At 41.7% G+C, this 12,209-nt stretch overlaps 1 protein-coding gene across 3 annotated transcripts in view; it reads left to right on the top strand.

Moving 5' to 3' along the window:
- The window catches only part of plekhg5b (pleckstrin homology domain containing, family G (with RhoGef domain) member 5b), a 114,213-nt gene that overhangs the window by 50,619 nt on the left and 51,385 nt on the right, over positions 1-12,209 (top strand). Inside the window, exon 1 of one of the 3 annotated variants that reach the window (XM_033629268.2) lies at positions 1,875-2,150. The exons of 1 other annotated variant lie outside the window; for it this stretch is intronic. In XM_033629268.2, coding sequence (XP_033485159.1) covers positions 2,148-2,150 — 3 coding nt within the window. In that variant the 5' untranslated portion in view covers positions 1,875-2,147. Of the gene's footprint in view, positions 1-1,874; positions 2,151-6,954; positions 6,973-12,209 lie in introns of those variants that run through there. One more of the 3 variants, XM_033629270.2, reaches the window with a different exon arrangement.

Raw genomic sequence — 12,209 nt, 5'->3', positions numbered from 1 at the left:
CACTTACAAGTTTTTTTCAGCAAGATTATCTTCATGAATGAAAACCACTGCACATGATTTTTGAAGCGTAAAAGCAATCACCAGAAGTAAAAAGTTAACGTTAGACTATAAACAAACTACACCAGTCACATGATTTTAACATCACTACCACTAAAGTGGGATTAATACTTGTGCCTCAGCTTTATGCAGGCACACATTCAAACACAAGTACACAAATCAGCTTCACTATAACTCGCAGCACTCACAAACACTTGTCTTTATCTGGACACATTTTCCCCACAAATACAACAGGCTAATGTTATTAGCACAAGCCTATGGCATTTTACATTGTATAAATTAGCTTAGTGGCTAGCAGACCTTTCTTTTACTCATGAAGCCAGGGACAACAGCAACAATTAACAAAGGTAACGTTACAAAATTTGGCTCCATTACAACTCACAAGGCTCACCGACAAAACAACTGTCTTATACTAAACACGTTTTCTAAACAAATATATCATGCTAACGTTATTAGCACAAGCCTATGGCCTTTTACATTGTATAAATTAGCCTAGCGACTAGTGGAGATTTCCTCTGCTCATATGAAGCCAGGATAAATCACACACAAGACTTAAAATGCTATTTTTGTGGAGGCTTTATTGTCTTCACAATTTATTGTTTCTTATCTGTGAAATTAAAGTAAATAAAAGCTGTGTTTCCACTGAGGGAAATGGTTTCAGCTTACAAACATAAACAGGAGGTCTGTGTCGCTGCGACGTTTAGTTACATTTCTGGGGAGGTGCATGTCAGGCTACGCTGCAGGTACGGCATCGAGAGAGTATATCGTAGATCAAATGTTAAAGTCTCTTAAACTTGTTAACCACAGACCTTATTGCAGACATCTAACAAAAAAAACATTCAAGAAAACTCTGACTTTGAGATGAGGGAACCAGGAGTGCTAAAATGCTAACTTATGTCCAGGTTTCAGGACTCCATCTTGCACCACTCGACTGTTTTCATCGGCTGAGGAGCACTTTAATCCAATATACTTATCTTTTCACTACACCACACTAGAGCTTTAATAATGAATCGATTACTACTAAATTAATTGCCAACTAATCTGATAATCAGTCTGAGTAAAGTCTCTGATTCCAGCTTGTTAAATGGGAATATTTGCTGGTTTCTTTGCTCTTTTATGGCAGTAAATGGAATATCTTTGGGTTGTGAACAAAACAAGATGATTGAGGAGAACATCTTGAGCTTTCGAAAACAAACGCTGATTGAAAATTTTCTATAGACCAAACAACTAATCGATTAATCGAGATAGTAATATATTAATTGGCAGTTAATATAATCTTCAGTTGCAGCCCTACACCAAACTGAAGGTGTTAATGTCAGAGAGGAACATCAGGTCATTTTTCATTATTCCTCATTTAACCTCAACCTACTTTTTAAAAATCTGTTTTTTATTTCAGGACTGATTCAGTCTGAATGTGGTCTTTTAATGTTTATGAAGTGGTTGTTTGAACACACTCGGCCCCCGGTCAGCATTTTTAAAGAAACTCAACTGAACACCCTCATTTAACCTTCTGTCACCTCAGGGTCAGAGTTCTGCTGAGGCACTAAATCACGCAGGAGACTTTAGCACGGACATGAATAAGAAGAAAACGGACTGTTGCTCATTGACTTTGGTTTACATGAGGATCAGCTGAAACATCACAGAGCTGTACGTCAGACGGAAAAGTTTGTTAATTCCCAGGAGAAAAGAGCTCAGTTTCACGGGGAGTTTATATGAGTCAGCCAGGATGTGTGTGAGCTTGTGGGTGTGTGATTGAGCAGATAGGCGGGGCTGATGATTTTCTCCCTCTGCGTGTGTGTGTATGTTTGTGTGTGTCTTCCCAGTAGACTGCAGTAGTAAACAGAGAGAGCCTCGCAGCTCTGTCACGTTATTTCGATCCCACCGTCTGTCAGATGAACTCCGTCCGCTGTTTTCACCAGAGAGGTCGGGATTATTTTGAAACTCACTGAAACACAAACACTCGTCTGAGGGACCACAGAGTGACCCGCGTAGGAACTAAAACTTTAACCACCTGCTGTTTGTTGGAGATATTGATTGGTTTTTCCACTGAAACTCAACGAGGTTGCCTTTCCTTGAAACTGGAGTCTTCTATGGTAGGTACATTTAACATAAAGATCAAGCTTTTCATTTCTTTTTCCAGTGTGACGACGCGTTTATTCAAGAATATAAGAAGTGTGTTGCTGGAGAAACACTCTGTGTTAGCATGTGTTGCAGTTTTCATTCATTCTCTGTAAAAGCAAAGGATAGCCGAACTAAAGGAGGACATGTTTTAATCATTGATTAGTCTTCTCGATAACTGATTATTTATTTCGGTCAACAAAACATCAGAAATTAGAGAAAAATGATAGTCTCCATTTTGTAGAATTTAAGGAGACTATCAGATGTCTTGTTTTGCTCAGCCAACACAACCCAAAGATACTGAATTGATTATATTTTATGTAAGACTGTCACGATATACCAGTATCAACTTTTTTAAAGCTTAGATATTGATGTCAATAATAGAGATATGATAATACTGTGTAAATAATCCAGGACCTCTTAAAGGTCCGGTGTGTAGGATTTAGGGGGACATGAGAAGGGCTCCCACGTTCACGAAAACCTGGAAATCATGTTTTCTAGACCTGGAAAAATCATGGAATCAGTACAAATCATTGAAAGTTTTGGAAAGGTCATGGAATTTGTTGTGTGTGATGAAATTGTTGCTGTAATCTTCTGGCGTTAACCTTCCATGTAATGTAACAATGGCAAATTTATTCTTCGTAGTGCATCCGTCGATGTGACGTTTTGTTTACCATCACATTCGTTTCTTCATTTTCTCCCTGCGTTCTGTCGCTCCATTCATGTATGCCAGACAGCTGAAATTAGGTTTGCATAGAGTTTGAATCTGATATGGGTGAAATATGCGGGGCAAATGCGGCAAGAAAAAAAATGTTATCAAGAGTCCTTGAAAAGTCATGGAAAAGATTTGAAATTTTGTCCATTAAAATGTGTGGGAACCCTGTGTATTGATAGGTAGGTTTTCATAAGTGTATCATCAACTGAAACTAAGAATCACATGTTTTCATTACCTTAGAATGAGCCAATTCTATCTACTCTATCTATCTCCGCCATGTTTCTACAGTAGCCCCAAATGGACAAACTAAGCACTGGCTCTAGATAGAACCATTTGCATTTCGCGTTGGCCACCATAGTTCTCCGACATGCTTGCACACGAGAGAAGTTTCAGTTGGTTGCAATCTGCAATCTCACCACTAGATTGCACTAAACCCGACACACTAAAACCTTTAAATATTTTCTGTTTATTACCATTCTTCGCTTTGTACAGTTATGTTTACAAACTCTCTTCATGTCCCTACATTCGTATTTTAAGTGTGAATCATTTGCCACAAAATTAAGATACAAAATGCACAATTAATAAAGATGAATTTTACTGATAGCATTATTTTAATTTTTCAGATTTTCTGTAGTTATCACAATATTGTCGTTATTGTGTACTCTGATAGCTACAGCTACACTACAACTCTTCATGGTGTAGTAACAGTCTGATACCTTGCTAGCCCATACTTGCTAGCCAACTCTCCCGATTCACGCGGGAGACTCCCGATTTTTAACCCTATCTCCCGCGATGCTCCAGGTCAGTAATTTCTCCCGCTGATCTCCCGATTTTACAGTGAAGGAAACAAGTAATATTGTGGGGAATATTTGTTGCAGTATCTGGCAACCCTGGCCTGCCTGCGCGTATGAGGCAAGCCGGTGACGTGACTCAGTCACTCGCTGGAGGCAGTGATACGCCAAGTAGCGTTGTCAGTTCAGCGACCAGACAGAAATGGATAGAGAAAGAGAGACACCTGACGCCAGGGCCACACCGCTGCGAAGTGGAAGTGCTGCGAAGCACAGCGCACCAAAATTCTTGCGCGAGACGGAGCACTTCCGTTTACATCAGATGCACATTTCTCCATGCTGGTCGACAAGTGGTTCTGCTCCCAGCTGTTGTCTCCGTCACCCGGCTTGACACAATCGCTCGCCGCTCGCGCAGAAAATAGACCAGACGCCGAAACGACGGAGCTGCGCGGCGCAGCCAGTGTGGATGACACTGTCGGTTATCACGTGCGGCGAAAGGAAACTGGCTTTGCTTCTTGGCGCTTCGAGGCTATTCGCAGCGCTTCCGTGGGCGGTGTGGCCTCCGAGGGTGGCACAGTCAGTGGCACACACTTTTTAATTTGATGTGCAATAAATACTGCATACTAAATGCATTGCAGTGTAACCGCCTTATTATTTAGCCTTCTGGTACTCATTTCAACAATTAAAACTGCTAATTTTTTCATTATCCTCAATGGTAAACAGAATCATTTATTGAATATCAAAGAAAGAACATTTTCAGAACAAGTTTCCTTCATCAGGTTTAAAATACAAGGCAAGAAATGACAACAATTATACGCACACCCTGCAAAGGAACCTTGTTCCTTGGGCAGATACACAGATGAAAAAAATCTCCCTATTTTTCACAACCCAATGTTGGCAAGTATGGCTAGCCCTAACGTGGCCTGTAAAATTCGTAGGAAAGAGCAGATACAACAGTGATGTACAGTACAGGCCAAAAGTTTGGACACACCTTCTCATTCAATGCGTTTTCTTTATTTTCATGACTATTTACATTGTAGATTCTCACTGAAGGCATCAAAACTATGAATGAACACATGTGGAGTTATGTACTTAACAAAAAAAGGTGAAATAACTGAAAACATGTTTTATATTCTAGTTTCTTCAAAATAGCCACCCTTTGCTCTGATTACTGCTTTGCACACTCTTGGCATTCTCTCCATGAGCTTCAAGAGGTAGTCACCTGAAATGGTTTCCACTTCACAGGTGTGCCTTATCAGGGTTAATTAGTGGAATTTCTTGCTTTATCAATGGGGTTGGGACCATCAGTTGTGTTGTGCAGAAGTCAGGTTAATACACAGCCGACAGCCCTATTGGACAACTGTTAAAATTCATATTATGGCAAGAACCAATCAGCTAACTAAAGAAAAACGAGTGGCCATCATTACTTTAAGAAATGAAGGTCAGTCAGTCCGGAAAATTGCAAAAACTTTAAATGTGTCCTCAAGTGGAGTCGCAAAAACCATTAAGCGCTACAACGAAACTGGCACACATGAGGACCGACCCAGGAAAGGAAGACCAAGAGTCACCTCTGCTTCTGAGGATAAGTTCATCCGAGTCACCAGCCTCAGAAATCACAAGTTAACAGCAGCTCAGATCAGAGACCAGATGAATGCCACACAGAGTTCTAGCAGCAGACCCATCTCTAGAACAACTGTTAAGAGGAGACTGCGCGAATCAGGCCTTCATGGTCAAATAGCTGCTAGGAAACCACTGCTAAGGAGAGGCAACAAGCAGAAGAGATTTGTTTGGGCCAAGAAACACAAGGAATGGACATTAGACCAGTGGAAATCTGTGCTTTGGTCTGATGAGTCCAAATTTGAGATCTTTGGTTCCAACCGCCGTGTCTTTGTGAGACGCAGAAAAGGTGAAGGGATGGATTCCACATGCCTGGTTCCCACTGTGAAGCATGGAGGAGGAGGTGTGATGGTGTGGGGGTGTTTTGCTGGTGACACTGTTGGGGATTTATTCAAAATTGAAGGCACACTGAACCAGCATGGCTACCACAGCATCCTGCAGCGACATGCCATCCCATCCGGTTTGCGTTTAGTTGGACCATCATTTATTTTTCAACAGGACAATGACCCCAAACACACCTCCAGGCTGTGTAAGGGCTATTTGACCAAGAAGGAGAGTGATGGAGTGCTGCGGCAGATGACCTGGCCTCCACAGTCACCGGACCTGAACCCAATCGAGATGGTTTGGGGTGAGCTGGACCGCAGAGTGAAGGCAAAGGGGCCAACAAGTGCTAAACACCTCTGGGAACTCCTTCAAGACTGTTGGAAAACCATTTCAGGTGACTACCTCTTGAAGCTCATGGAGAGAATGCCAAGAGTGTGCAAAGCAGTAATCAGAGCAAAGGGTGGCTATTTTGAAGAAACTAGAATATAAAACATGTTTTCAGTTATTTCACCTTTTTTTGTTAAGTACATAACTCCACATGTGTTCATTCATAGTTTTGATGCCTTCAGTGAGAATCTACAATGTAAATAGTCATGAAAATAAAGAAAACGCATTGAATGAGAAGGTGTGTCCAAACTTTTGGCCTGTACTGTATATGTAACATACAGGTGAAACACAAAGCCCTACAAACTGTGGCTGATCCTGTCCATCCCCTTTTTAAAGAGTTCAAAAAATCGTGACCACTTTTTACACTGGAGCCATGTCCGTTATTGTTCTCTGTACATCCATTGTGAAGCCACATTTGTCGGCAATAAAGATTATTATTAATAATAATTGCAAGACAAGGAAAAGCAACAAATTCCCCTTTTTTAGAAACTCTGAAACAATTAATCGATTATTCAGGTAGTCACCGATTCATTTTTTGTTGACTGCTTTTTTCTGTCTGTGTAAGGCTGTGAAGGTATCACACATTCACATCTGTGCAGACCAGCACTTAAAGCCTGTTTTTCCTGCTTTGTCTGCATATTTCACATCTGCTTCTTATATCAACACACCAGTCGTGCCCCCTGGCACACACCAGAGCTCTCTCCTTTCCATATTCTTTATACCAAATTGGAAGTAGTCTCCAAAATCAATTCTGATTTCACTTGGAATACCCAGTTTTTTTTCCCCCTTCTGACTTCATCCTTTTTTGGACTTGTTCGCCGCCCTCCTGTCTGTCTATCCCTCTTTCTTTTTCTGCCCTGAAGCTATGGATAGGAAGGCTGGTTGCGTCACAGTCCGGCCAAGATTTGCCCTGAGACAGCAGTCAGTACACTTGACTGTGTCAGAGCAGAGTGAGACCAGCTGCTGGTGAGTGCTGCCTCTTCTCGTGTTGCCGTATTGATCACGCTGAGCTGAATAGTGTGGAGTTGTGTTTAGTTCTTCAGCGCTAAGAGGATTTACTTCCGTTTCTCTCCTTAAGCTTGAGTGTGTTGTTTTTTCTCTGTGACGACACTGTGACAGTGGCATGTGTCATTTTGGTGTCATGTAAATATTTGAGTGTGCTGCTGCGGGGGTTGGGGTCACTTGTGTTTTCGTCGTAGGGCTAAAAACAATCAAAGCAGATTCAACTTTTGCTTTTTAAGTCTTCCAAATATAATTATTTTTAAAGAAATAGAATTTCGTGTTTTCAGTAATTGTTGCAGGTTTTATTCATGCTTGTATTCCGATAGAAAAGCAACTATATCCAGTCATCCAAGAGGAAAATGAGCTGCTAATATTTTCTGTGCGCAAACACCGGCTGCATGTTGAAACATACCTTTCACTGGAATGCATAGTCTGCTTAACAAAAAAGGAGTTACAGTGTTTCCTGTGAGCATGTTTGTTCCAGAGTTTGTTACTTTCTGTGGTGAAAGCTCAAACCTGGAGTGACTGTGTGCTGTCAGATGGACCTTTGGGCAGTGTCTGATTTCACCTTTACATTGTTTGTGTTGTACTCTGCTGTGTGTGATAGTAGCAGGGGCAAAAAGATAAGAGATGGTGTTGAGGCAGCATCAGGACAGGAGAGCTGATGAATATCTGGAGTCAAGGCACCTGTGATTTATATATCTATGACCAGAGGAGGAAATGCAAATATTCCATGATGGACTTTGGGGGTTATTTACTTCTGCTGTGTCGCAGTGTAATTATGAAAATGATGTCAGTGTGTTAATAATACTAAATGGCAGAGATGAATAGGTGTAGACTGAAGTCAAATGACTTGGACTCCGAGTCAGGCTCGACTCACAAATTTGATGACTCAACTGAACAAAATTAAAAGAACACTTGCAACTGGACTTGGACTTAAACACCACTGACTCATGACTTCACTTGGACTTGAGCCTTTTGACTTGAAAGTACATGAAACCGTGGCCCAAGCCAATTGACCCTTCGTTAAGTCCCGCCCTCGGATACAGACTGGCTAATCATAACCTAGCATCAGGCCGGCTCAGACCAGGGTCAGACAACAACACAGCTGTGCTCCATTGACTCTAATGCAGTCATTCCAGATTCCCTTCATTTTCAGGCTGGTTTTGTGGATTTGGAGCTAAATGTTATGTCTGGGGCACGTCGTGTATTAATGATACTCGTTACCTGGAGAGGTTGGAAAAAGATATACGTTTCTTCCCTGTTCCAAAACCAAAATCAAACCCTGAAAAGTGTAGGGTTAGCTAGCTACTGAAGATATAGCCTACTGAATGTATACACATGCTGCTTTTGCTTTTTAATGATTATAACAGTGAAACAAAGACCGACCCTGCTGTACAGGGACCAGTGAAGGGAAGCAGGGAAACTTTGCTGATAATCAACCAGCGGTGTGTCATCACAGTGTGGGCAAATGAACGTTGTTTAAAAGATCCCTGCCCGTCCAGTGGCGGAGGTCCAGGTGCTGGCAGCAGCACGGGGGTGAAGCCAAACACACTGCACACACTGCGATGCCACACAGCTGGTTCAATATCAGCATAGTTTCCCTTTATATTCACTGTCTTGTGTGGCGATCAGCAGTGATGTGGTGGTTCACTTTTACACTGTGATCTGTAGCCTATAGTTCGGCTTTAGCTTCTAACTATCTTTGTCTTTTTAACCTGTTGTTGCTGCTGAGTCAGTTTGACATCCTGGATATATCCTTCAAACACAGACTGTAGACCCCTCTGTCTGCTTCTCTCTGGAATCACTCTTTCATTTCTCCAAAAATGTGCTAATATTTCTTTCTTCTTCTTAATACCTTACTCTGTTATAAAAATGGGTTTGGTGAGGAGAGCATTATGAACTGTTAAGGACCGGTAACTCCATGTCAAGGACTTCAGAACTGATCTTGATACTTGAGTGCAAATATTTGTGACTTACAGGTGACTTGCAAAAAACACCTCTGCAAAATGGTCCAGTTTCTCCTAAATGTGTAACCCTGGAAAAAACCTTTCTCTCCCATGGTTTGTCACCGTGCAGAGGAGGATGACATTATGAAATTCTGTGTACAGTTACACAGTCCTTAGTCAACAAACCATCAAACAAGCACATTAGTCACACAAACTTATCTGGAGTCTGATGTACTGATATGACATGTTTCTTGGGGAGGTAATTCCAGTCTGTAATCCAGTTTATTCCATCTTGAATTTTATCGTGTCCACCTTTGCTGCTGGTAAAAGTGAATCTGGGGGAGAAATCTGTGATGCGGAAAGAAGCCTGTAGAAACATGATCATGCGATTTTTTTTGAAGATAAAATGCAGGCAGATAGTTCAGTTAATACCCAACTAGTCTGTTGTTCACATCTTATCCAGTCTACAGACCAACTTCTAGGTTAATATAGCTAACCAGCTCCGCAGTGTACGAACACATGGTCATTACGGCCTCTGCTTGGATCATCAGCTGGTGAAGATGTTGATGTTTTTGCCTGGGACGTGTAGCTGTAGCCTTTTAGCATTACAGCATGTGTGTAGCCTTCAAGTGTATATCCAGACCCTTTTGCAGGATTCTCAATTATAAAACAGGCTATCTGGAAATTTTAAAATCAGCGACAGTGTTCACATTAATGAGCTAAAATCTGCTCTGACTCGTCGTCGTTTCAGCTTGAAATAAGAAGCCTGCTTTGTTTACTATTGTGGCAGATTAGAAACCCACTGTTGCAAAAATTACTTTCTATTTTGAGTTGAAAATCTGTCAGTTATCATTGTAAACTATATGTGCCAGAAACAGTTTGTGTATTCGTGCCGTCCCAGTCTGGTGCATGCGGCTGTGAGCAGAACACAGTATGTAGAGTTATGTACATAATGCAGAACCAAAGTTCACACGGCAGAGAACCTTTTAGTTGTACATTGTTGGCAACATTTGCCGAGGTTGGCACAACGAGCTAATTGGTGTGAGTCAGTCACAATATGTTGAGCACAAATGAAATGCTGGAGCTAGAAGACTCGCTTGCAGATTTCTGGTCAGGTACCACAGCAGCAGAGATAGAGTTGTGTGCAAGACGAGGACGGTGTGTCAGTGTTGCTTCGTCATATGAATGTAAACACATCAAACATGCTAACACACATTGGACAGCATCACCCAGATGTGTGGATCACTGGGATGAGCAAAAAAACGCCTCATCCCTGGTGCTTTAAAGCAGCCCCTAGATGCAAAAACAGAACAGGATAAAAAAGGAAATACAGAAGTTTGGCATTTACATCAGCATATAACCGAACACTCTTCCTCCTGCACAAATTTACTTTTACTATATTTTGTTAAATATTAATTCCATATTAAAACAATTGCTTTTCAGTTCTGTAGCTTGTTGAACGCTGTTACTCTTTTGGGAACATGTTTGTTCAGTGTTTGTACAGTGTAATGCAGAAGTGTTTGAAATTTCCTAATGAAAATAATTTACCAAAGTTGCAAGTGCACAAAATGCTCCCTCAGTCCCCAGGAAGAGAACTCTGTCTGCCTTTGAGACTTGTACTACTGTGTGTTCAAAATAAGTGAAAAGAAACGAAGAATTTCAGAATTTAGAATTTATTTCAGTCTGCAAATAAAAATGAGGCATGATTTAGAAGAACTTGCAGTTGACTTTGAAATTTTGGCTTTGCTATGATTTAGATGCGGCTTGCAGTGTAGTTTATAATCTGTTACGATGCCTAGAAATGTAATTTCTTTCAACTTTATTTATCACAAGTATCACTTGGGTTTTTTCCCTGACGTATCAGACTCCTCGGAATGACCTGAACCGTGACATCTGTGTACAGTCATACCCCTCGAAACTAGTGAACGGCCGACTGTCTGATCGTCTGATCGTCTGATCGTCTGACTGCTCATGTTTCTTGCAGCAACATCGCCGTAAATGGTTAAATGTTCAGTCTTCCTTATTAGGATCATTATATTCACCCGCCGTCACTGTTTCATTTTCACTTGCAGTTTTCATGACATCACCGCCCGTTAAATGCCCCTCCTCAGCGCACATTTGATGCCTGTTAGTGAATGAAAACTCACCAGAATTAACCACTGCGGCTCCTTTTGATGAGCATACTTAACATGTGTTTGGGTAACACACACACACACACACACACACACAGGCACACACACACTCACATTTTGCTCTCTCCTGGGAGGATGAAACACAACAAGTGCCTCTGTTTGAGTAAATCCATATGTGTGTGAAGGCGTCGGGCCTGTACGGTACCAGAATGAGGGAGAGTCGGTTAATAGGGAACAGGCATGCAGTGAGGCAGGCCGTCTTGTTGCATAACGGCAGCAGTAAAAAAAAAAAAAAAACAGGCCCTGGCTCTCCTCCTCCGCCTCCTTGCCCGGCCAGAGGACAGATGGCGGCAGAAGAAAGCGAGCACGCGGCAGCTCTCTCCCGTGCCACTCCTCAACAGATGCATCGTTTATTTATTGAAAAATAAATCAGAGTCGGGGCCAGGCCTGCCCAGGCTCCCCCTTTGATCTCCTGCAGCCTTACTGGGCGCTGTTTTCAATCCCACCTACTGGGCCACAGCTAATGGCAACTCTGTGTAATGTTTAGGAAAGCAGGCCCTCTCTGGCACACATAGGGAGGCCCTGCGGGGTCGTGTGCTCTGCTCCCAAGAGGACAATGAAAATTGGCTCTTAACAAAAAAGGTAGCAAAAACGTAACGTGTAGCAGAGTTTGACCTGGCTCAGTCTCTGTCAGCTCGGCTTGATGAAAAGCACGCTCGCTCTGCAGGCATTTAGCTCTTCAGACTTTTTCTCTGACGATCAATCATGCTTAATGCAGCAGCAGATATTGGACTGTAAGTTGCCGTGAGTAACTAATCAACGTCTCGACAAGACTTGAAGATGAGGAAGGAACCTCAGTACTGGAAAGTTGGAATATTTCAATATAGTATCGATATAATCTGGGAAAGCTGTTATCGTTTCCTTTTCCTAAAGGCTAATAAACAGTTGAGTGATGTCATTTTCTAAACTTATTTGACTCTTTGTGCAGTTTAATGATCTCAGATGGTTTCCTCTTACAACCTCTGACATATCAACATTCATGATATTATGCTGCAACAACTTAAGTGATTGATTTAGCAAAGAAAACACCAAAAATGTGTAGTTTCTAGCTTTGTCCAGT

This window comes from Epinephelus lanceolatus, chromosome 8, assembly GCF_041903045.1.
Source record: "Epinephelus lanceolatus isolate andai-2023 chromosome 8, ASM4190304v1, whole genome shotgun sequence".
NCBI lineage: Eukaryota > Metazoa > Chordata > Actinopteri > Perciformes > Serranidae > Epinephelus > Epinephelus lanceolatus.
The sequence above is the reverse complement of the archived record's forward strand: the minus strand, read 5'-3'. Positions and strand labels throughout refer to the sequence as shown.